At 50.9% G+C, this 25,938-nt stretch overlaps 1 protein-coding gene across 1 annotated transcript in view; it reads right to left on the bottom strand.

The window, feature by feature from the left end:
* Positions 1-9,455: 9,455 nt before the first annotated feature.
* Positions 9,456-25,938, bottom strand: part of CCDC88C (coiled-coil domain containing 88C) — a 148,487-nt gene continuing 132,004 nt past the window's right edge. Inside the window, exons 26-30 of the mRNA XM_025391674.1 lie at positions 21,430-21,618; positions 19,554-19,622; positions 17,022-17,090; positions 15,736-16,025; positions 9,456-11,807 (exon numbers count right to left, since the gene is read on the bottom strand). Coding sequence (XP_025247459.1) covers positions 10,764-11,807; positions 15,736-16,025; positions 17,022-17,090; positions 19,554-19,622; positions 21,430-21,618 — 1,661 coding nt within the window. The 3' untranslated portion in view covers positions 9,456-10,763. The remainder of the gene's footprint in view (positions 11,808-15,735; positions 16,026-17,021; positions 17,091-19,553; positions 19,623-21,429; positions 21,619-25,938) is intronic.

Raw genomic sequence — 25,938 nt, forward strand, 5'->3', positions numbered from 1 at the left:
GGGGGTTTAAGGGGGGGGCCCCCCCCCCCGGGGTTTTTTTTTTTTTTTTTTTTTTTTTTTTGAGACGGAGTTTTTCTCTGTCACCCAGGCTGGAGTGCAGTGACGCGATCTCTGCTCACTACAACCTCCACCTCCTGGGTTCAAGCAATTCTCCTGCCTCACCTCCCGAGTAGCTGGTATTACAGGCGTGCGCCACCACGCCTGGCTAACTTTTGTATTTTTAGTAGAGATGGGGTTTCACCATGTTTGGCCAGGCTGTTCTTGAACTCCTGACCTCAAGTGATCCCTGCGCCTTGGTCTCCCAAAGTGGGAGTAATCCCAAAGCTGGGATTACAGGTGTGAGCCACCATGCCCGACCCCAGTCCTTTCTGAATCTGTCTACTACACTAAGGAGAAAGCCTCATGTGGGTGCTAGTATGTCTTTAACACCACTCTCATTCTTGCTCATCTCCTTTTTTAGTCTAGAGAGCAGGCCTCAGGTATGTTCACAGGTGCTAAAGTTTAATAACACTGCTGCCTAGTTCCTTGCTTTTATTTGTTTTATTTGCCAAGTCCCTTGCTTTTATTTGTTTAATTACCTTCTTTTTGTGGGAAGGGGTACTGACTTTTCTATTTCTGGAAGTAGACTACAATTTCCTTTTTAAAAATAATGCATTTGTGTAATAGAACCAAGAGTGGGATTTTCCCCCTTGTCCTGGAATTGACCACTGGGTCCAGGTCCTCTTTCGTGGTGGGGCCTGACTCTACTCCCTAATCAGGACTTCCACCAACAGCAGACCCCACCACCTCGCAGTCTCCACCCCACAACACACAGCCAGAACCGGGGCGGGGCGAGTAGGAACTGGGGTTAGAGGGAGAACACTTGGAGGCTCTGAGAGTCTCTGAGAGCTGGAAATGGGGCTACTTTGTTTAGAAGGTGGGTTACTATCTGCTCTCTCTCCTCAGTCAGGAGCCCCAGGGCTCAATCGGAGGTAACAGAATTTGTACCACAGGGGCCTGGAAATGATGAACTCTGCCCAGGAAGTTGAGGAGCACAGATGGAATCTGAAAATAGTGATGGTAAGACATAAGTTTCGAGTTTCCGTTTTTTGAGTAGAGGTCCCGCGGTAATCCAGCTCCCACGGTAAAATATTCAAATGAAAACATTATGTATATAGTAGACATGGAACTTGAGGGCGCTGAGGTTTTTTGAAACTGATTAGAAGGGAAAACCAGAATGAACACAGCAAGAACAACATTCTGATAACAGCTATGATTGGAGGATAATGGGCAGGGAGGAGCCACACCTCGGGTGCCAAAGTAAAAAGCTCCTGGTCTGGAGGGCGGGAAGTCAGGGAAGCCTTCCTGGAAGAGGTGATTCTGGACTGAAACCCAAAAGCGACTAAGAGGGTATCCCTAGGACTTCTCTCAGTGACTGGTGTGTATGATACAGAAGGGGCCCTTGAATGTTGATGGTGGGGGCTTAGGGCCTTCTCATTGGTCCAGGGGTGTATTGCTGGGGGCCACTTAGTTTGATTCTGATCATCTTGGGCAAGAAGGAAAAGCAGTGCAGACCTCCCACCGGTCACTCTGAATTACAGTCTGTTTCCCATGTAGAGTGTGAGTTACATGGGCAGTGAGCAGCTCCCTCCAGCTCAGACCAAAGCCCAGCAGAGTGCCCGTTTTGCTGAATAAATGAATGCGGGAAGAGATGGAAGGACAAAACGAGGCAGTTAAACAAAATACTGTGTGAGAAGTATCTGGCACCAGGCGGACATTCAGTAAATATTAGTGTGCCCTCCCTCTTCCTCTCACCTCTCTCCTCTCTCTGGGCCAGGGTGGAATAGCATTTCCCCGGCTTTAAGGGATGCCACGGAGCCCAGACCTCCAGCCTGGGCCCGGGTCCTTGGACTCCTCCCACAGTGCTCCTTTCAGTGCCTCAGCTGCAGCTATGAAAGGTCATGTCCTCAGTGGGTCTGGACAGTGCTGGACTTTTGAGATGTGCCCCCACCCCAGGAGCCCTGGGCAAAGGAGCCCCTCTGGCCTGGCGTCCCCCCAAACACCACTCCATGACACCCTCAGGGTGGGAAGTCCCTGGGCCTCAAGAGCCCCATCCATTTGTATCCTTTCCTAGCACAGAGACCTACCCCAGTCCTTCTCCTGCTCCACTTCCCCCAAACGCCTTTATCCCACAGATCGGATTTGAATCTTCCACCCCGGTAGCTGGCGGGGAGCCGCCCTCGCTGAAGGTCAGCCGTTCCCCGGTGCGTCCCCGCGCTGCCGCCGCCGTCAGCCCTCGCCCCGGCCGCCCGGCGCACTCACCTCTGTCGGGTCCTGGGTGCAGGAAGCGCGGCCGCGGCTCAGCTGGGCCCGCGGGAGGGAGTGGCAGCGGGGACGGCGCCTGCGGGGCGTGGCGGGACCGGCGCGGCACTCGCCGTGCGGGGTCCTCGAGCGGGAGGCGGAGGCTCCGCTGCCCACCCGACCACGGGACAGAGCACCTGCACCCCCCACCGGCCTGGGGAGGGTGCGGCTCCCAGGACAGCTCCTAGGGTACCTCCCTCCCCCAGGGGCTCGAGGGGCCCAGGTTTCCCTCCCCGCGGCCAGGCTGGCTGGGTCCCTGCCCCTATCTATTTGTGGTCTCTGGGGGGGAGGGGAGATGGAGAGCAGGTAGCTGGTTCTGCCTCTGCTCTCAGATGTGACACGATGAACCCAACTTCGTGGGGCTGGGCCAAAACGCCCGAGCTTGGACAGGGGACATTTCTGCGCCTGACTTCGGGCTATGGACTCTGCCCGGTGGAGACCACTGTACCCTAAACAGATGGAGAGAGGACGGGCTTGCCCCCGGGCCTGGGGTCTATCATTCCGCTGGCGGACTCTTTCTGCTGTCTCTGGAGAAGGGCAAGGAGGGAGGGTGGAAGGTGAGGGAGAAGCCGGGACAGTTTCCCAGCCTCCAGACAAGCCTGAGTAGCCATTCTCTGTGCCCTATGCGGGAAGACCACGTCTGTCAACCTAGGCTCTTCCAGAGCTGAGTTTGGGGGCAGCTGAGTCTTGAGGAGGCTGGGTTGTTCTCCTCTGAGCCTGCCACTGGGCCTGCCTCAACAGACCTTCGTAATGGGATCCCTGTGACCATCCTGCACACCTGGTACCCCTCTCTCTGAGGCCTTTCCTGGGGCTGGCAGGGCAGAAATGAGAGAAATGGCCTAGGAGACAGCCAGAGGCTGGCATAGCTGCATGCACCTTAGGACGGTCAGCTCCGCAAAGCCTCCAGCTTCTCTTCTCTTCTCGTTCCTTCTTCTCCTTTAGTTACTTCTGCTCAATCATTCAGACTCTTTCCCCGCAGCCCATCCCTAAGAGGTGGTGCTCCCTGTGCCGAGCAGACCTGTGCTGGCTTGTGAAAGCACATCCGTGAATTTCCAGGAATTTTGCAAGCCCATTGTTCAGCACAGCCATCATTAACAATTAACCTATGTAAACCTACCATCAGGTAACTTACATGAAAAGCAAAGGGAACACTCAAGATTCCCCACTTGCTAATTATTTTACTTTTACCCATGCTTTCAGGTTACACCTACTGTATCTGTATGGTGGTGGTATCAGATCATGAGGTACCTCTCTTTCTGGTGAAGGAAATCCCAAAATATTTCACGCCAAAATATGGCTCCCTGGTATAATGAGTATTTTGAATTCAACACCCTTAGAGATCAATAAACTGGAAAAAACTTTTCCCCTATCTACAAAAAGAAAGGACTGAATCACCAAGGGCAACAGTTGTTCTTGTTCTCACCCCGTTATCTCGTCACTCTTTACAGCAAAGAAGACTCAGAATGTAACCACATCTGAACAGACCCTTTTTCAAGACAGTGACTGTTTCCAAGGATCATATAAATTCCAAATAATTTTACAAGTTACTTGCTGTTCCCCATCCAATCATTCTCCCTAGTAATCACGTATAGCCCCTCAATAGAATTCTTCTCCCTCTCCCATAACCTGTTGTGCCAGGACCCAAGCCCCCATTCTGTCTGGAACTTCAAGACAGTATATAAGTTTCTGGACTTCACTGGAGTGGGTCTAGTCTTTATTCTGAAGGCTCTCGTGTATACCTGTTAAATTTGTCTGCCTTTTCTCCTGTTAATCAATCTGCCTCATGTCAGTGATTTTGCAGGGAATGCTTAGGGGCCAAGAGCTTCCTTGGCCAGTTCCGTGTTAAGTGATGTGTTCTGTGTTAAGTGATGTGTTCAGTGCCAGCAGCCTGACATTGGCCATGGTGAGAGTACTTATACCACAGAAACTGGTAAATGCTATAAACTTGGGCTTGATTTATGTTTTTTTATTGTCTAGTGTTTCTAGACTTAAGAATGATAGAGAAGATGTCTTGGGTGAATATTATGATATACAAATTATATCTCAATTTTTAAAAAACTGAGGCCGGGTGCAGTGGCTCACACCTGTACAATCCCAGCACTTTGGGAGGCTGGGGCGGGTGGATCATGAGGTCAGGAGTTCAAGACCAGCCTGGCCAAAATGGTGAAACCCTGTCTCTACTAAAAATAGAAAAATTAGCCCGGTGTGGTGGCAGGCGCCTGTAAATCCCAGCTACTCGGGACACTGAGGCAGAGAATTGCTTGAACCCAGGAGGCAGAGGTTGCAGTGAGCTGAGATTGTGCCACTGCACTCCAGCCTGGGTGACAGAGCGAGACTCCATCTCAAAAAAAAAAAAAAAATTGAGATTTTTTAATTTCAAAGATTGAGATCAGTTCCGTGTTAAGTGATGTGTTCAGTGCTGGCAGCTTGACATTGGCCATGGTGAGAGTACTTATACCACATAAATTGGTAAATGTTATAAACTTGGGCTTGATTTATGTTTTTTTGATTGTCTAGTGTCTCTAGACTTAATAATAATAGAGAAGATGTCTTGGGTGAATATTATGGTATGTAAATTATATCTCAATTTTTTAAAAAGAGTGTTGCATCTATAGCCATTATAATGGGAATAGTATAAAAAATTGAGGAAATATTTTCAGCATTCAGAAACTACTTGATTAAACAGTTACTCATGTTTTCAGTGAAGTTCTGACATACATCTTTGACTTGTTTCCCTTTCATATTACATGTTAACATAAAAGAAATTACCAACCACGTTTGTGTTGGAGCTACGCTCATTTGTTAGTTGCAAGCACAGGTTGACTACAAATACACCCGTTTGGCAAAAAATCAATGAACTTTCTACAAGAATCAATTGGTTGTGTGGATTTTACAATAATTATTATTGTATGTTTTATTATTTGTAAATTGTTACTGATGATAAAGAGTCAAACTCTGGCCAGGTGTGGTGGCTCACGCCTGTAATCCCAAAACTTTGGGAGGCCAGGGTCGAGGGATCACTTGAGGTCAGGAGTTTGAGACCAGCCTGGGCAATGTAGCAAGACCCCGTCTCTACAAAAAATAAAAAATTAGCCAGGTGTGGTGGCATGTGCCTGTAGTCCCAGCTACTCAGTAGGCTGAGGCAGGAGGATCACTTGAGGTTTCAGTGAGCCGTAGTCATACTACTGCACTCCAGCCTGAGGGACAGCGGAAGACCCTGTCTCAGAGGGAAAAAAAATATCCAGCTGCAACTTGGGTATTTCCCAGCCAAGAGGTCACACACCACACCAACGCAGAGGGTGGGGCCCTGGAACTCAGGAGGGGGCATGATCCGGGGTGCTCTCTTAGCCACAGGGCCCCATGGTACTGCTGAAGGGGGCTGTGGCTTGGGATTGGCTGTGGAGGTGAGCAGGGTCTTAGCGTTGAAAGCAGCTGATAGAGTAACAGGACACAGGGGAGAGTGAGGGGAAGGCCAGCATCCTCTGGATGCGTATGGGGCAGGTGTGGGGAGGAGGGAATACAAAGAGGCCTCGCTTTGGAGGGGGAGGATGGTGAGCTGTGTTGGGTATGTTGAATTTGAGATGTGTTTGGGACATGCAAGTTGGAAATCCAGATCTGGACTTTTGGAGGAGAGGCAGGGGCTGGAGATACAAGTTTGGGCCTTCTGGGAATAGGTGGTAATTAAAGTCATGGGTATGCCTGGGCTTGATGAAGTATGATCAGGGGGCTGGGTGTGCCTTGAGGGGAGCCTGTAGAGAGGACCTAGTCTGCAAAGGGCTGGGTGTGTGTATAGAGCACCTTCGACATAAGTAACTCCATCTTAGAAAAAGACTCCATCTTACATTTAATACGGCACTTCGCCAACAGGGACCGCATGTTTTACCTGATCAATAAAGACTGCATCCAGCCAGATAACGACATAACCAAGCACGCTCCTCCACTATCAGTTCTCACTGGAAGACTCTGTGACCATAAAAGGAGCAAGACTTCAGCAGCTTGAAATGACCATCTCAACTGACACCATCTTGCCGTCACTCGTGATAAGCACCCAGCATCTCCCACCAAAGGCTCTGCCCACATTGCTGACTCTGCTATTAACAACAGCCAAGATGCGGAAAAAACCAAAGTGTCCATCAACAGATGAATGAAGAAAATGTGGCACATATACACGGAGTACTACTCAGCCATAAAAAAGAATGAGATGCTGTCATTTGCAACATGGATGGAACCGGAGCTCATTATGTTAAGTGAAATAAGCCAGGCACAGAAAGAGCAACTTCATGTCCTTACCTATCTGAGGGCGCTGACAATGAAAACAACTGAACTCATGGAGATTGAGAGTAGAAGGATGGTTACTAGAGGCTGGGCAGGGTAATGGGGTGGGAGCGGAGTGAGGATGGTTAATGGGAACAGACATATAGATAGAATAAGACCTAGTATTCACGCCTGTAATCCCAGCACTTTGGGAGGCTGAGGCGGGCGGATCACGAGGTCAGGAGATCGAGACCATCCTGGCTAACACGGTGAAACCCTGTCTCTACTAAAACTACAAAAAATTGGCTGGGCGAGTTGGCGGGCACCTGTAGTCCCAGCTACTCGGGAGGCTGAGGCAGGAGAATTGCTTAAACCCAGGAGGCGGAGCTTGCAGTGAGCTGAGATCACGGCATTGCACTCCAGCCTGGGCGACAGAGCAAGACTCTGTCTCAAAAAAAAAAAAAAAAAAAAAAAAAAAAAAAGACCTAGTATTTGATAGCACAAGAGGATGACTACAGTCAAAAATAACTTATTGTACAATTAAAAATAACTAAAAGAGGCCGGGTGTGGTGGCTCACGCCTGTAATCTCAGAACTTTGGGAGGCCGATGTGGGCAGATCACCTGAAGTCAGGAGTTCGAGACCAGCCTGGCCAACATGGTGAAACCCCATCTCTACTAAAAATACAAAAATTAGCCAGGCATGGTGGTGCACACCTGTAATCCAAGCTACTCGGGAGGCTGAGGCAGGAGAGTCACTTGAACCCAGGAGGCGGAGGACGCAGTGAGCTAAGACTGCGCCACTGCACTCCGGCCTGCACAACAAAAGCAAAACTCTGTCTCAAAATAAAAAAAAAAAAAAAAAGAGAGAGAGAAAGAAAAAGAAAAAAGAAAGAAACAAAGAGAAAGAAAGAAACAGAAAGAAAAAGAAAGAAAGAGAAAAGAAAAGAAAAGAAAAGAAAAAAAAGAGAAAGAAAAGAAAAGAAAAAAACAGCGTCAATGAAAGTCTGACCTTGTGGAAAGACACACTGGTGTGTGGACCTGGTTATGCCTGACCTCCTGCTGCTCACAAGTGTGGCCAATGTGGAGGGGAGTGTTCTAAATAGGAAGGTCCCCTGAGTCAGGGCACCTCCTGAGAAATGACAACTAGGGCCGATAAGTTGCCTCTGGATTAGTGACCTTGGCAGGAGCTCTCTTGTGGAACCAATGGGACCAAAAGCCGGCTGGAGTGGATGGAAGAGTAAGGGGAGAGCCCGAGGCAGCCAGACCAGTCGGCTGGAGGGTGTGACCTAGGGCAGAGACAACCGGCAGAGGGGAGGGGCCCAGATTCCCGCCCCACCCTCAGGTCCAGGATGTGACCTGTGAAATGTGGGATGTGAGGAAAGGAAGGGTCCAGCTCGAATCTCAGGCCCCTGAGGCTGCAGAGATGGTCCTGGGAACAGTGAAACTGGGCTGATGAGGGCAGCAGTCCCAGCCTGAAGGTCAGGAGACGCTGGGCTGGAGGTCACCTCCACAAGCGTTCCCCGCGTAGGGAGGGTGGGGTCAGGCCTGAAGGGGGAATACACGACAGGGGAGTGGTGGAGGCAGAATCCAGGGCTCTGCCCGCAGCCCTGATGTCCCCGGGAGGGATGAATGAAGGGACAAAGGAGCAGGCAGCACAGATCTGTCCCAGAGGGACAGAGAAGCGTGCAGCAGAGGCTGAGGGTGCCAAGAAGTGCCTGGCCAGCTGTCAAATATTGCAAAGGCCACACAGGATGAAGACTGCGGGTGGCCGCCACTCAGTCTGGCTCAAAACAGCATGGATGGCAGTTTCTGCGGAGTGGCCAGATACAAGGACAGATTGCAGAGCCTCGGGGAGAACAGGCAAGGAGGCAAGAGGAGAGAGCCAAAAAATAGGTTTGTGGGAAGGAAGGAGACACTGAGGCAGCAGCTGGACAGAAAAACATCAGAAGAACCTTGGTCAGGCGTGGTCATTTTCATGCCTCCTCCTTCCCTCTCTTCCTCCTCCCCACCATGCATCCGATTTCAGTATCTGCAGCCCCTAAGGTCCAAATTCCAGATCCAGTATTTACTGGTTGAGTAGCCTTGGGAAAATCACAAGGAGCCCCTGCAAGCTGAGGTCCTGTCACGACATGAGATGAACGCCATAGCAAAATGGGATTCTTCAATTATTTTTGAGATGAGGTCTTGCTCTGTCGCCCAGGCTGGGGTGCAGAGGCACAAGCCTGGCTCACTGCAGCCTCGACTGCCAGGGCTCAAGTGATCCTCCCACCTCAGCCTCCCTAGTGGCTGGGACTACAGGTGCGCACCACCACACCCTGCTATTTTATCTTATTATTGTTTCTTTTTTTTTGAGACAGGGCCTCACTCTGTCTCCCAGGCTAGAGTGCAGTGGCACCATCACTGCTCACTGCAGGCTTGACATCCCTGGGCTTAAAGGATCCTCTATCTTCAGCCTCCTGTGTAGCTGGGACTGCAGGTATATACCACCACGCCTGGCTAATTTTTGTCTTTTGTAGACAATGTCTTGCTATGTTGCTCCGACTGGTCTCCAGCCCATTCCATGCCCCCTGCGGTGGTGGGGACCCATTAGAAAAACAAATAAAACAGGATTCAATTTATGCGAACTTAAACACACCTGGGGAGGGGGTGGAACACTGTCACATGACAAGAAATCTTTGTCCTTCACATTTGTCTCTGGTTGCACGTGTAAAAGCTTCCCCCGCCTAGTGGCAAGGAAAGTGGCGGATTCCAACTGTGGAGGAAGGGTCCCCAGGGTGCAGAGGGAGGGGCGCAGGGAGCCGTAAGTCCCCAGAGGCCCACCTGATGCTAACAACGTGCAGTGAGGAAAGCCAGAAGGCACTTCGGTTCCATTCCATTTTATTACAATCCTGTCCTTGAGTTCCAGAACGAACGGCTATTTAATACACAACCCCAAACACTCCTAAAATGGATCTTGTTAACATTCAAAAGTCTCCCATTTCTTTCTCAGTATATTAAATCAAAAGGGAAAAAAATCTTAAAAAAAAAAAAATCAATAGGTTTAGTTCACCCCAGGAAAAGCACCTTTACAACAGGAAACTAAATTGTCAGGAATCTGACCAAAGACACAAAGCAGCAGGTGAGATTCCTGACAGAAGAGAGGGACTCCCACTGGAGCATAAATAGATCCCCCCCCCCAAAGTATACATATTTCACATGAGTGTGTACATATATATGTCATATATTAAAAAAAAATTGGTTTCTATACCCAAAAAGTTACTCAGAAATAAATCAACACCCCATCTGAGACTGGGGAAGTCGTGTGCTGCAGCCAGGTTATACATCAAGCTTGCACCTCGCTCTGTGCGGGTGACTCCTCGGTGCACTGTGCACACTGGCCTGGAGGGGGCTAGATGGGGGCCTCTGTCCTGCCCCCCAATCCCCAGGCCTGGCAGATCCAGTGTTTGCAGAAAAGTGAGCCAGGGAAATCTAGGAAGGCAGGTAGCTGTGTGGTCCCCAAACCCCCCGGTGCAGAGCTCAGGAGCCAGCTGGAGGCTGGGGGCAAATGGCCAAGGCCACCACCAGCTGCCCTGCAGGCTGCCCTGGGTCCTGGGGTAAAGGGAAGTGCTTGGGAACCCAGGAATGGAACAGCAGCACTCTCACTTTTTACCAGCAGGCCTGCCTCTGGGGTCTGCCCAAGGCCCTGGAGACCTTAGTATCGCCAGTCTGGGCTTCTCCTGGGATCCAATGGCCTTTGGGAGAGGGAGTGGGCTTTTCAACCCGCCAGGCCTGAGCCTTGTGAGCCTGTTGTGTGAGTGTGTGTGTGCTTAATGGAGCTCAACACATTGCAAATGAGTGTTCTACTGGGACATACTGGAGACGCATCTGCTTTGGGGGAAGTCAGTTTGTCATTGCATCCTAATTTGTCCCCATGCTGACGTGGATTTGTTCCAAAGATATCAGCTACTGGAAGCGGCAGACACAGAAGACACGTTACACACCTGGAAGCGTAATCCTCTTGGGACTTGGCACAGTGTTTCCATTCACAGAACAAACAGCAGAAATGCATGGGAACCCCTTTCCTCACTCCAAACCCTTTCCTGACACCGCAGGCAAGCAGGAGAAAAGGCCGTGAGAGTCAGAAGGCGTGTCAGTAGTTTTCAGGTTTGCAAGCTCAACCACGAGACAGTCACACGCAGCCGTACTCATACCACACGGTCTGTGGGTCCCCGCCTGGCTCCGGGGAGGCGGGAGTGCTCTTGGACATGCTCCCTCTACTGCAGTCCTCAGGGACCCGGCCGGGGTGGGGAGCCAAATCAGAAGACCGACCTGGGCTCTTGGCCGGGAGCCCCTCGCTGCCGCCCTGCCCCAGGACCCCGTCTCCCTCTGAGAGGCTGAGCCCCGCCCGGACGGGGGCGATGGTGGCCACCTCTCCCGAGTGTGGGGGCGCCTTGGGCTTGGTCCTGGCAGCCGGGGCTGCAGCAGGTGAGAAGTGTGGGAGCTGGGAGTTGCTGCCACTGCCAGCAACAGCAGTACCAGCACCTGCAGTGGCAATGGCGGGGGCTGTGGCAGACTGATGCAGGGGGGCCAGCCTTTCCTCCTTTGGGGGAGCCAGGGAGAAGCGCCTCGTGTCCAGCGGCCGGCTGCGGGGACCTGGGCCCTGACAGGAGCTGCCAGCCTTTCCCACAAGTGGGGTCCGCTCCCGGGCCAAGCTGTGGGAGCTGGGGGGTGCTGGGCTTTGCAGGGTGTGGCTGCCTGTCTCTCTGCCCCCTAAGGCCTCAGGAGCCCCCAGCTTCTGAGGGGACTCCTGTTTGCAGGCCTCTGGCCCGCTGGCCCGGAGAAGGTCAGCTGAGGCCAGGCTGAAGGCCCGGCTCAGGGAGGCACTGCGGCTGGCAGGTGCGTGGGAAGTTGGGGGCACCGGAGCCTGCCGGGGTCTGCCCAGAGACAGGCTCTGGGGAGGCAAGGCCTGTCTCGGGGCCACGCTGGGTGGGGCCACGCTGGGTGGGGCCTCGGCCTCAGTCAGTCTGAAGTTTGGCTTTACATACTGCCCGGGCTTCAGCGGCCTCCCCTCCAAAGTGGGGGTGGCCATCTTGACGGTGGGGGCCACAAAACTGGTGGGCATCTTGGTCCCTTCTTTCTTGGCAGGTGGTCCTGGTTGGCCTCCGATGGCTGGGGGATCGCTGGCCTTTCGAAAGTAGTCACTCAGCAGGTCATCCCGGCAACTGGGAGTGTCCTATGGATAAGAGAGTGAAGGGTGGAGGTGGGCATGAGGGTTGGGCGAGTCCTCGAAGCCTCCTCCCACCCAGGACGCCCCCTGAGCAGCCCACATGGCTGAGACTGTAGTTCCTGGCTGCCTTTTCCAAGGCACATGTGCCACCCCCGCCACACACACCAGCCCTGGGACTGGACGGTGAGGGTGGATGAGGCAGCATGGGACCATCAGGAAAGAACTCCAGATTCCCCCCAGGCAGCCCCCTAACTTTACACAAATAAGGAAACAGACCCAGAGAGGGAAATGGCTTCCTACAAAGTGAGTTAGCTTCCCAGAAACCCCGACTACAGCTGACCGTTTTGGTCTGTCTGGTTTCCACCAAGCACAGCAGGAACTAGAACCCTGGCGGGTATGAGCAGGGCCTTCCTTCCCCGGTCACCCCGGGACATCATAAGGACTTCACCTTGCGCCACCGAGAGCAAGAGGAACAAGAGCAGCTCCTGAAACGCCGGAACCTTCATTGCCACTCAGACCTCTCTCTGGGCCCGAGAAAGCGAAGAGAGAGGCAGAAGGGGGGGGGGGGGGGGGGGGGGACAGAGAGGTACAAATGGAGTCTGTAAGTGTCCAGAAGGGGGAATGGTGGGGCTGCACAGGGAAATGAAGACACTGGGACGGCCCAGCCGCCACTCTGCTCCTGCTAAGCTGCCGCCCAGGCTCTGCTTCCCCTGCCCAGGGAGCAGCTGTCCTTTGCCACCACCTTGGGAACAGGCAGAGCCATGGAGGCAAGGGTCTATGGCCCCGCTCAGGGAACTGCAGCCTTCTGCAAGCACAGCTTCTCCTGAGGTTGACATGGATGAAGAGGAAGAGAAGTGACTTCATGGGGGATGAGAGGCCGGCGGGTGTCAGCCAGAAGGTGGGTTGGTAGCTCAGGAGCCATCTGCACCTGCCAGCAACTCCTGTCCCCCAGAAACATCTGGACATGGTGCCACTGGACAGAGATGCATCTGCTGTTTTATGCTAGTTTGATGCTACACATCTTGGGTGGGTGTCCAGTAAGACCCGTGATATCCACAGGTACCTTTCATCACCTGTGGGGCCACGTGCTGTTCCAGGAACCACATGTATAATTGCAAAGAAAGTCATTTAATTCTCAAAACGACCCTGCAAGGTTGTTGGAAGGCTGTGTGAAGGCAAAGCAGCAGGCCATGGAGGTTTGGCAGGTCACACGTCCAGAGAGAGGCAGACCCAGATGAAAGCCTGCGGCTGCCTGGCTCAGAGCTGCTTTCCACTCCACCAGGCTCCTCCCTGCACACCTCAGAGCCGTGGATACCCACCCTCCCTGGCCACACAGGGAGCCCCATCTTGCGACACTCCCTCCCTGCATCATCGACGCCCAGAGAGTGAGGGCGCAGTGGGCATACCGTTGTCATCTCCCTGGGACGGGAAGCCCCTGTGTACATTAGGGGCTTTGTGCGTCAGGGGTACCAGGAGGGAAGTCAGGTGTGTCAGGGATAGGGGCTTAAATATCCCAGGCAGAGAGAGGGGCCTGGCTCGCTGCATGCCAGGCATCCGCTTTCAACAGAAACTGCTACAGCCAGACTGTGTTGGTCTCATTGAAGCTAAAAATGGAAAGGTAACAGTACAGGGAATAGGAAATGGGGACTGTGAGGACGAGTCTGAGCTGAGCAGGGAGGGGCCCCACTCCTCGCTCAGGACCTGCCTGCCAACATCTCCAAAGGGAAAGGAAACCATCATAAGGGGCATATAACAAAAAAAGACTGAGAAGGAAAGCCTTCCAGCCGCAGGCCCCCCAATTTCTGGAGTGTTCTTGTTCAGGCCATCAGACCAGCAGCTTTTTTTTTTTTTTTTGAGACAGAGTCTCACTGTGTTGCCCAGGCTGGAGTACAGTGGCACAATCTCGGTTCACTGCAACCTGAGCCTCCCAGGTTCAAGAGATTCTCCTGCCTCAACCTCCTGAGTAGCTGGGATCACAGGCGCCTGCCACCATGACCCAGTTAATTTTTGTATCTTTAGTAGAGATGGGGTTTCACCATGTTGGCCAGGCTGGTCTCGAATGCCTGACCTCAAGTGATCCGCCCACCTCAGCCTCCCGAAGTGCTGGGATGACAGGCGTGAGCCACCGCTTGGTCTAGACCAGTGGTTCTTAAACCATGGTGCCTACCCAGCCGCAAGACCATTATCTAGAATTTATAAAGATGCAAATTGTCAGCAAGCCCAACCTCAGACCCACTGATTCAGAAACTCAGGGAATGGGTTCTGTGGTCTAGCAAGGCCCCCAGACGATTCAAAGGCACGCCTGAGTTTGAGAACCACAACATTAGACCGCTAACGTCTTGAGCGCAGGCCCTCCTTTGCTTTTCTCAGCTTGGCTCTTCCAGCTCTTTGCACAGAGTAAGTGCTTGGGAGACAGAAATATTTAAGTGAAGGAAGGCCAGGGCCATGTTTCATATTTCTCTTGTGTCAACTGCAAAGCTGGGCACGGCGCATGCAGGCAAAGAACCTACTGATGAACTGGTTTGCTTTGTTTTTCAAGAGCAGGCACCAGGCACACTGCTTAACGTAAGATAGTAGGTGCTCAATAAATATCTATCAAACACATACTTGCTTTTCTGTGTCACTGTGTCCTAGTAATGCAGGTCACAGGGTTTACCAGAGAGCTAGACAAAGTCCAAATGTGTTTCTTTAAGGGGAGTGAGATGGAAAGATTAAAAAAGACTGAAGTTTTAAGAATCCTCAAAAGGGCTCAATTGCAGACAATGAACTACATTCACTCAGTAACCCAACAGCTCACGTGACGAAATTCAGAGGGAGCACTTTAAAGATGTATGTGCAGCTTCCAAAAAGCTAAATGAAGACCTATAGAGGTGGCAGGAGGATGTCAACAGGCAGTGTTCAGGGTGAGGAGCTGCAGAGCTGGTGCCAAATCCAGCTAGCTGCCTGTTTTTGTACATCCTGCAAGGTGAGAATAGTTGCTACATTTTTATTTTTATTTTTTCTTGAGACAGTCTCGCTCTGTCGCCGAAGCTGGAGTGCAGTGGTGCAATCTCAGCTCACTGCAACCTCCGCCTCCTGGGTTCAAATGATTCTCCTGCCTCAGCCTCCCGAGTAGTTGGGATTAAAGGCGCCTGCCACAACACCCGGCTAATTTTTGTATTTTTTGTAGAGACAGGTGTCTCTATAACTCTGCTTATTTGTAGAGATGGGCGTAGTTTTTGTAGAGATGGTGGCCAGGCTGGTCTCAAACTCCTGGACTCAGGTGATCTGCCCACCTTGGCCTCCCAAAGGCTGGGATTACAGGCGTGAGCCACTGCACCCGGCCAGTTGCTACATTTTTAATTGGTCAAAAAGAAATTTTGTAAAAACGTATTTCACAACATGCGAAAATCATATGAAATTCAAATGTCAGTGTCCACAGTAAAGCTTTACTGGATGCCAGCCATGTCCATCCACTGACATAGGATCAAGTGTTTGCTTTCTTGAATGGGCAGAGTTGAGCAGCTACAACAGAGACTGTGAGGCCCAGAAAGCCTAAAATCATTCCTCTCTGGCCCTTTCAAGGTCCTTAAAAGGTTGCCAGCCCCTGCTGGAGAAAATGCAGGGTAAGCGAGGACTCAGAGCTCTGCCATGAAACCCAGCGTGAGACCCTAGCCCTGCAAGTCAGATGCTGGCCACGCACCCTTGGTGCCGGCCACAAGCTCTGCCGGCTCACCTCCCAGACCCAGGGAAGAGCAGCCTCCAAGGTCAGGGGCTGGCGGCTGGCTTGCGGTGACTTGCCAGCTAGTGCTCTAGTCAGCCTCTCATGTCCAAGCCAGCTCTGTGCCTAGGCCTTGCCACCCCCACCCCATCCCTTTCTGCAGCTATGATCCCGAGCCAGGCAGAGACAGCGAGAGAGAGAGAGACGGGCCAAGTCTGTGTCCGGGTCACTCACGTGGGTGGGGGAGCTGCGGTTGCTCTCCTCCAGGAACTCCTCCAAGGTGACCATCTCACTGCTGGGGGAGGCCGAGCAGGGCCGCACTCCGACGTGGGGAGGAGCTGTGCCCCTCTTCTGGGCACCCTCCTGTGGGAGGGGCCCGTTCCGGGGCAAGGGGTACTCGTGGCGGCCGAGGGCATTGCGTCCTGGTGTGCTGGCTTCCCGGGGCAGAGTGGCCAGGTCCCTGCTAGGGATCAGGTCTTCGCTGCTGAAGCTCTCGGACCGGCCATGGAGCTGCTCGGAGGAGCCTGGGTGTCCAGGCAGGAGACAGAGGACCCTCATCAGTCTCGGCAGCCCTCTGATGGCTTCTAGAGGTTTCGTGCTGCCTTTGGCCCACTCCAAACTATCAGAGAGAAACCCCTGCCCAAAATCCCAGGGCTTACTCCCACCAGGCTGAAAGTCTATTAAATAATCTTTCGGACTCCTTTTGAATTTCACTTTGCCTTTAAAAACAAAATACCTTGAGATAAAAGTGGAAAGCTTCTGCTAAAGTTTAAGTTATTACTGGCTGCAAGGCACTGCCCTTGTTAGCACTCGTTCATTCATGTATTCAAAGCTTATTCAGCACCTGCTACATGTGAGGGGCCAAATGTACAGGGAAGGTTCATGAAGAAAGACCACATTCTGTGCCTAACACAAACTACACATGTTCCAAGAATCAAAATCCTCCAGATTTGTTCTGTGGCCACAGTAGAATGGAACTAGTGTTACTCTCCCCATTCTACAAGTAACCGAGACTCGAGACCTGTGACATGCCTGCATTCTCAGTGCTGCTCGGGGGAGAAGGGAGCTGAACCCCAACCCATTCTAACTCCCAGTCTGTGCCTGAAACTGTACAGTGTGGCCTCTGAATGCAACAGAATGTATTTGAAACCCCTAGTTATGTATTTTAAAAATTATAATAATATGAGCCCAGAGCCAAACCACCAATACACTTCCCCCCGCCCACCAAAATAGGGTCTCGCTTCTGTTTTCCAGGCTGGAATGCAGTAGTACAATCACAGCCTACTACAGCCTTGACCTCCCAGGCTCGAGCGATCCTCCCACCTCAGCGTCCTGAGTAGCTGGGACCACAGGCATGCGCCACCACGCCTGGCTAATCTTTTGCTTTTTGTAGAGATGGGGTTTTGCCATGTTTCCCAGGCTGGTTTCTAACTCTGGCCCAAGCAATCCACCTGCTTGGGCCTCCCAAAGTGCTGATTATAGGCGTGAGCCACTGTGCCACACAGCAGCAGAAGACTTACCTTTTAGGTTAAGAGGTGAGCTGTTGCTGGATGTGTTTCTACTGCTCTCTAAGCTACTTGGCCGCGACACTGAAAGGAAATGGCAGTGTTAAAATCAAAAAGCCAATGAGCAGGTATATCCCAGATTAGCCATCTGAGAAAAACTACGCACTAACACAATCCTGTGCCAAAGCTAGGCCCAGTGCCCTCAGGAAGGAGGAACTCTGGGACTCCGTCTGCGCTCCAGTGAGGAAGCCTGGCTTCCCCAACAGAGTGCTGGGCACAGAACAAGCAGCCACCAACAGATGACATCTCTGCTTTTCTGCATGTAGGAGGCCTGGGGCTGCCGCTTCACACAACTCCACAGAGGAAATCTCACACAGAACGCCAGCATAGAGGGCAGACAAAACAAGGCTGCTCTGGGTGAACCAGAGGTTGAGGTGGGGAGGGGGGGTCCTCCTCTATTACCGCACAGAGCTTTCTGGAACACATGCGGACAGCCTCAGCCGAGGCCATGGGAAGAAAGATGAGGGCTGTTCAGGACCATGTGTGTGCACGTGTAAGTGCGTGTACCTGTAACCAGTGAGGTGTCACGTCAGGAGACCCACAGGGAGCAGGTGCCAGGGGCCTGGGACGGAAGGGGGCACTCCCTTCTCCTGGATATTTGCTGTTCTTCAGTTTGTGTCCTTTGCCTTAAATTTACATCTGCCCCAAAGGAAGAAAATCAAGGCTTATGGTGCTGAGGGCACCTGCCCACCTGCTCTCCTGGTCACAGTGGGTGCTTGCCTGAGTGTGGCTCTGCCATGCCACCCCACTGCAGACTTTGGGGAAGGCTGGCACCATTCCCTACAGAGGGCAGGCCATCCCTTCCAGGGCCCGCAGGCCTCTCCTGGGTCACTCCTCCAGCGGCCCTATCTCGAGAGCGAACATGTCCATGCTGCTGTGCTATGAACCCCCGTGGCAGGGATGGCATTTCAGTTGTCCCTGCAACCCCCAGCACCCAGCAGGCGTTGAGCTGAGCCACCTCAGGAGCCTGTAGAGACACCTGGGGTTCCTCTGCTTGCTAGGCCACCAACGCAAGTTCATTCAGGTTTCCCGGGTCCACGGGGCACCTGGTTCCAAGGGCTGAGGTGCTCTGCAAACAGCAGCTGTCCAGAAAACACCTGCTAGCAAACATGTTTGAAACTGAGCCAAAAACATACTTGGTGATAGTGAATAGCTTAAAAACAGAATCGGTCCCCTCCCTGAGCAGTGACAATGTGAAATAAACAAATGCACATCTCTCTTTAAAAAAGAAGTAAATTTCGGTACAAGGAAACGGTGATAGCAATCAACGGTCTGAAAGCACCATTGTTTATTCAAGTACTGCAACGCAAGTCCTTTTCCCTTCTTTTTCCTCAGAGAAGCTAGAGGATACAGAACATTTATGAAAAAAGCTCCTATGGTTAGCTGACTGATCACAAATCTGGCTGCTCAGGGAGATGCCCCCAGCACACGAGGCAGATTTCTCCTGTTGCATTAGCCTCCACTCAGCGTAAAGATGTAAGACTCCCATTCATTCAATTGTTTCATTACAGTTTTTTTTTTTTTTTTTTTTTGAGACGGAGTCTCGCTCTGCCGCCCAGGCTGGAGTGCAGTGGCCGGATCTCAGCTCACTGCAAGCTCTGCCTCCCGGGTTCACGCCATTCTCCTGCCTCAGGCTCCCAAGTAGCTGGGACTACAGGCGCCCACCACGTCGCCCGGCTAGTTTTTTGTATTTTTTAGTATAGACTGGGTTTCACCGTGTTAGCCAGGATGGTCTCGATCTCCTGACCTCGTGATCCGCCCGTCTCGGCCTCCCAAAGTGCTGGGATTACAGGCTTGAGCCACCGCGCCCGGCCTCATTACAGTTCTTTACTCAAGTAGAAGACTGTAAGAATGTCAACATCATTAGACCGTGGATAGGGGTAGGAGGTGATGCCAGCTCCTACACTTACCAAGCCTTTCAGAAGTAAACTGAAATCGATGTATACTTCTAAGGGTCTTTTTAGGATTATTTTCTCACACTTCTAGGGTTGCTTTTCAAAAATTAAAGCAAAGCAGCTTTTAATTTCTGAGAAGGCAGGTACTGTTTACTGCCTCCCTTCTGCAGAAATTTATAACATGCCCGAATCAAATGACAAGTGCTTCTAACAATTTCCAAGACTAAATATGCCTCAGAGCTACTGTGGGCAACCGCAGCCAAGTGAAGACAGTAAGGGAGCTTCTTGAAATGAATGCTCCCCACCTGAGCCACTGGAACTTCCTGGCCAACCTGGAAGGGTGCTTGAAGGCATGAAGAGGAAAAGTCAGTGCTTCCAGAACTGTGATGCTTGGGAGGCAGCAAATTCCCCACCACTGGAGGTATGTAAGTAGAAGCTACATGCTCAGCCCCCTGAGGAGGGGAAGGAAGAATGGGTCCCCCATTCCCACCTTCATTTGGTGTTGGACTCCCCTACAGGACTCAGCTTAAAGGAAAGGTACCGTGGATAAAAACCAGTCTGGAAACGCAGACGCAGCACCCTCCCTACTCACCGTACTGCCTGTGGTTGGGGACCTCAAACTCCAGGGATGGCTCGCAGAGGTTGTCATCTGAGTTATAGGCTAAGGTGAAAATGAGGCTGGTGAGTCACGGTTACGGAACATCCCTCATCCACAGGGAACCCCGCCACCTCGCCTGGCACCTGGATCCCAGCAGCTCCAGCTCTTGGGATGAGGGCGTGGTGTGCAGGTGCTGCCTTTGGGACCTTCCTCTCCTACCCCTTCACTATTTCTCCTGCTGAGCAACCCTGACACTCCCGATTCCCATCCCCTTTAAATCACTCTTCCAGCTCTGCTGTGACTGGGACATGTGGACCAAAGGTGTGTTCTGGCCTAAGGATGATATAAAAAGAGCTGAATATTGAGTATCCTGGGGGGCCCCTTCCAGCCTCAGAGGCCAGCCCTGAGAGCAATTCGCTTTCAGCAGTCAAGTTGTCTTCAGGTGGCAGGAGGAAGAAGGAAAAAAAAGAGGCAAAATCAGAATCTACCCCTTGAGGGGACAGGCTGAATTCCTGGGGACTAAACATTGCACCAACAGCTCCTGACCAGAAACACACCTGGAAACCACAGGCCATCAAGCACTCGGCCTTTCCCTGAGAACTGGAAATGTCCCACGCCTCAATCCTGCTAGTTTCTACCCGAGAGCAGACCCTGGATCCCCTCCAAAATGACAACGGGGTCTCCATTTTGGAGATGGTGACATGCTCACCTGCAATGGATATCTGGAGTTTGAGTGTCCCTTGAGGTCAGGACCCTGTCTCTGTTGCTTTGTTTTGTTGATCAGACTCAAGGTTCTGCACGCCCATGGCTTCAAGAGTCAGGTGGGTGGGTTTATTTATGCAAATTAACCCCTTCTTGCTCTCTCAGACTTCTAACACCCCAGAGGCAATCACTTTCAACTCCTTCATCTGTTTCTCTGGATATTTCCCTGTCTCTTATATTATAAGGGGAATGCCCTTTTCGGTTTTAAGCATTATCTCTTCCTTTCTCTTTGCATATTTTAAATTCCCAAATGCTCCTCCCTTCCCTGTTGCTTTTTTTATAGCATCCTGTTCTTGTTTCTTGGGTGCAATCATTTCTCTTATCTCTGATTTGAGTGTCACCTGGTAAGATCTGACTGAGCCATTCTGCTGGGACTCTCTCAGGCTAATGAGATTACTCAGAATATTTTAATCTCATGCCTAAAGATGTGAACTCGTGGCACCCTGGAAACAGGGAGTTCGTAAATCCTTCACTGAACCCATTTGATTTTAATACAGAACACTTGCCTCAACTGTGTCAGTGAACTTCCAGTTCAGAGACTCTATCCTTTCTTGGCCCAGTGTAGTGGCTCAACACCTGTAATCCCAGCACTTTAGGAGGCCAAGGCAAGAGCATTGCTTGAGGCCAGGAGGTTGAGACCAGCCTGGGCAACATGATGAGACCACATCTCTACAAAAAACTTAAACTACACACACACACACACACACAAATTTAAAATATATAATTTATCTTCTCTCGAGAAAAAAACTCCAAACTTTTACCAAGGTAGGGCAATGGCAGTTGCCTGGTTTTAGCCCAAACTCTGGTTCTCAGCCCACCTTCCCTTCCCTTCTGGAGCTATTTGGTGCCTTCACTTTCTGAATGCTGGTGGTGGCAGTGGGTTCTGAGGCCCCACTGCAATTAGGCCTCTGGAGGGTTTCCTGCCCAAAGTCCTTGGCTGGTAAATACAGCCGCATCTGTGCCACCAAAGCCTGTCAGCAGCCTCACCCCTTTGCTCACCACCTATCAGACTGAGAGGAGAGCGACTCCTCTGAATTCCGAGAGCCTGGGGCCTTCGGAAGGGACATTAGGCCTGACGCTCATGGCTCTGGAAGGGCTCGCAACTCACCTTTGGTGCGGCCCGGGTGCCGGGCAATGGGGGTGGAGCTGGAGGGGGCTGTAGTGGTGGCTGAAGTTGAGCAGGTCCGGGAGCCCAGCTCCGAGGGCCAGGACCTCATGGCCGGATCGGTGGAGGCATCTGTGCGGTCAAGGCTGCCTCTGTGCGGGGAGCCTCGCTTTGGTTTTGGATCCCCAGGGCCTGAGGCAGAAGAGGACATTGAGAAATGAGGCTGCCAAGTCCTGTGCCCTGTGGACAACCACACCATGGCCTAGAAGCAGGGCAGCAGGGCACAAGGACCACAGAGACAAAAGCGGGGCTGCCACAGCTCTCGGGCTGTGACTTAAAAGGGGCCTGGTGGGGCAGGTTGGGGCGAGAGGGCTTGGCCTCAGGCGGGTGTTGGAGGCCCCATTGAGGATGGCTCTGGCTCTAATGCTGGGGTCACACTGCCAGCCCTGAGAGGCTGGGAGGAAACAAAGGGAGCCCCTGAGGGGATAAACTGCTGGTAAAAGTCACACATACTCACTCTAGGACACATCTCCTGTGTAACACTGTCTGGAACTCGAATCCCTGACTTCCAAAGATCCTAACAGATGTCTGCCAGCTCCAAAACCTGCAGCTGAGGATCCGAAGGTCCTGCCGACTGGACTCACTAAGGACTTCAAATAGAAGTTTATTGCTAACCTCACAATATTCTGTGTTTTCAAAAAGGGAAGCCTTAATCTCTAACTGCAAGAAAATCTTTACCTTGTATCTTGTGCTTTTCTGCAATCTCTAACTTTTCTACCATGAACAAAAGCTGGTCAGAATTAAATTAAATCATATCATATATAAAATCATAAAAAAATACAGTCCGTAAGACCAACTATCCCACAGGAAAGAGGACAGGCTCTCCAAACACAAGATAAAAATGAACACGGCTGGCATTCCTAAGAGCCGACGAAGCACTCTGCAGAGCGTCCCACTCCGTGTGCCCCGACGGCCATGGACCCAGAGCCAGGACTCATTGCTGCAGTTCGGCTTCTTCACCCGTGCAGCTGTCTGCCCTCCCCGTCACTCCCAGTCTGGGTTCACTGTGCAGTTTTAAGCGCCCAGAGCTGATGATTTGAAGTCAAGGGGAAATGTGGATTCTGAAAGATAACCTTGATGAGAAGCAAGACTCAAGTCTGCCTGAAGTGGGACAGGTGGAATGAATTGGGACAGGTGGAATGAATCGGGACAGGTCATCCTACAGGTGAAGCTAAAACAAGGATCCACGGGGGAGGCGGAGATGAACGAACAGTTAGCATGAGCAGCGGACAGAGAAAGCACAATTCCAACAGCGTGTGCAGGAGACAGGTCTGGAGGACCCGGCGCCGCGGTAGCCCAGGTTCCCAGAGCGAGGCTCATGAGATGAAGTCAGTGGCACGTTAACTCTCACATTTTAGTAGTTACGTGTTTATTCTTACGATTACCTTGTTTTTATGATGATACTTGTGTTTTCCACTTACAGGACTGATACTAATCTTTCCTTTTAATACATTTAACTACATACTGTGAATCAACGTAAGGGAAAACATGTAGGTAATCATATTTTTGTAGGTAATCATATAGATGGTATCAGGATATGACAAAAATAACGGAGGTGGTCCAGGGATGGCTGGAGACAGGAAATGCTCCGCCGGTAACGGCCTCGCGGGCCGGCTGGCATTTTCCCCTGCTCGAGGCATGATCTGTGTGCTGATGTTCTTTCTGTCTCCTGCTGTTTTAACTTCAGCATCCAAGATGTCAGAAAACCACAGCACAGTCATAAAACTTCACTCTGGGCTGAACTCTGGCTGGCAAAATCAATCCAATTAGTCAAAATGTCTGAACGGAACAATCAATCCTTCAAAACAGAACATATTTTATAACGGCCTTACCGGAAAAGGCCCACAATTCAGTGCTCTGACAAAGGAAGAGGAGAGAAGGGCAGCAGTTTTAAATTTAGCTGCTTAAAAATAAAGTCTTAAAAAAACCCCTCACTTGACAGAGGCTGTATATTTTAGAAAGTGCAGCAACCACCCGCCAGTGCTGCTTGACACACGGGCAAAACATAAGCTCGCAGGTGCAAGAGACGGGAGAGGGGCACGGCCACTCGACTTACTTAGTACGGACATCCTGGCCCAAGGACATGTGCACGTATATCCTGAGGCTCCCCCTAAAACTGTGTTGTGCTGAAGAAACGATCCAGGGAGTGTGACAACTCATCTTCTATTTTGAAATCAGAATCCACGCTGGCTACTTTAAGCTTGAAATTGGGGGCAGGAGGAGGGGTCCGCTATCGGCCATCTGGCCTTTTAGACGCTGGCTTTTTTTGTTTGTTTGAATTTTGGAAATGGAGGAGGATACACAATGCAGACACATGATAAAGGAAAGGGATTAGAAATCTCCAATGTCGGAGAAAGAGACAGGCTCGTTAGGAGAGGATGGGATGTCGGAGGAAGACCAGAACCGCAGGCGTTTAGAGAGAGCTGGGTGGGTCGTTGGAGACTTGTCTTTGTCCTTGTTTTTGCTTTTCAAAAAGGGACTCTTTTTGCGCGGAGGTGCTAAATTGTTACCAATTGGATAACCCAAAGGAGGAAGGAAAAAAGAAAACACAAATAAATGAAATGAACAATAATGACAAATGAATTGAAATTAGCTAAATGTACTTAAGAAATCAGAATCCCATCTTGCCCAGGAAAGATGAAAACAGTACACAGTACTCAGACCAGAATCAGGGCTCAGGAATCATCTGTGCTCTGACTCAATTAATTTAAAGGCACCTGAATGCCAATAACTTATTTCCTCAGCACGTGAAGAGAATTACATACTGCCCAAGGGGCCAAGGTTTAGATGATTTTTCAGTTTCAGTGTGCCAAATTATTAAGTACGAATGCTTATTAGTTTAGGGCCCAGCTTCTCTTACTCATCCATTTTAATGACAGGGTCCCTAACAGCTCAGCTCACACTATCCTCCCGTTCCCACCCAAAGACTTTGGGAACACTCAATGATCCGTTTCAGGGCGCTGTAATCAAATACTCTACCTGAAGTATTCACTAATGATTTTGTATCTCTAAAATAATCTTTTGGCAGGACGAGTTTTAAAATAATTTAAATATCTCCTTTGCATATTAAAAAACCCTTCAAAATCAAGAATCATGATTTCCTTTTAGATCTTCTATATACATCCTCCACTCCAATCCTCCACTCCTTAGCCTTTAAATTACAGTGTCTTAACAAAGCAGACAATTGGGCTAACTTCTTAAACATGTCTTCTATTAACATTAATCAACCTAACCAATTTCTGATGTAGGATTAAAGTTGATGCCAGGATTTCCATTATTTCTTCCTCCACAGCACCACCTGGTGGCGACAGTGGTTCACACCACAGAAAAAGGGACCAACTCATTCAAGGTTGGTGTCCTTGCGGCCAGTTCAGGGCTAGGCTCTTGTTCGGCATCTTCAGGGACCCAAACAGCTTTACCCGGAGGCAGTCCATGCAGTTAAGTGCACGCAGTTAAGAGCTCAGGCCCCAGAGTGTGGTCGACCTGAATTTGGGTCCCACTTACCCAAGGCAAGGGTTTCATTCACATTGTTGAGCCTCACTTTCTCAGCTCTACAAAGCGGAGGCCACTTTCACCTGCCTCAACAGGGTCGTTAGGAGTCAGTGAGATGCATAAAACACATAAAGTAGTTAAAGGGTGCTGGACCCAGAGGGAGCACCCAAGACATGGTGGCTGCTAGCGATCGTGACCATGGTTACGGACCTGCTCGCTCATGGATCGCTTTGGACCAGTCAAGCATTTTTTTTCTCTGAAAGTTTTCCTAACTCAGACTGATTCTAGTTAATTCCACTTAAACAGTAATACAAGTTGAGATGACAAACGTCCAAAAATTAAACAGGAGCCAATATAAAAACCTGAGGCAACAGAACCCCTCTAGATTAAAAAAAGTTAAGCTTATCGTTTACTCACATGAGTCCTCTAATTTTTTTCTTTTTCTCACCCTGTCTTATGGTGCTGACGCTATCTAATCTCATCCCCATAAAGAATGACAGTATTAGTCCCCGAATAAGGTGCGTGAACATTATTTTTGTTAGAGATGGGGTGTCACTCTGTCGCCCAGGCTGGAGTACAGTGATAGCTCGCTGTAGCCACGACCTCCTGGGCTCAAGTCTACTGAGCAGCTAGGACTATAGGTACGTGCCACCACGCCTGGCTAAATTTAAAAAAAATTTTTTTTTTTTTTGTTGAGATGGGGGTTTCCCTGTGTTGCCCAGGCTGGTCCCAAACTCCCGGCCTCAAGTGATCCTCCTGCCTTGGCCCTCAAAGTGCTGAGACTATAGTGAGATTATAGGCATGAGTAACTGCATCAGGCTTTTTTTTTTTTTTTTTTGCATCTGAAGGAGACACAACAGGTACTTGTGAATGTGCCACCCTGAAAGGCTTGTGCACACACCACACTCAGAGGGTAGCCTGTCGCTGGTCCTCAGTGCTATATCCTCTGCCTCCAAGACC

This window comes from Theropithecus gelada, chromosome 7b (genome assembly GCF_003255815.1).
Source record: "Theropithecus gelada isolate Dixy chromosome 7b, Tgel_1.0, whole genome shotgun sequence".
NCBI lineage: Eukaryota > Metazoa > Chordata > Mammalia > Primates > Cercopithecidae > Theropithecus > Theropithecus gelada.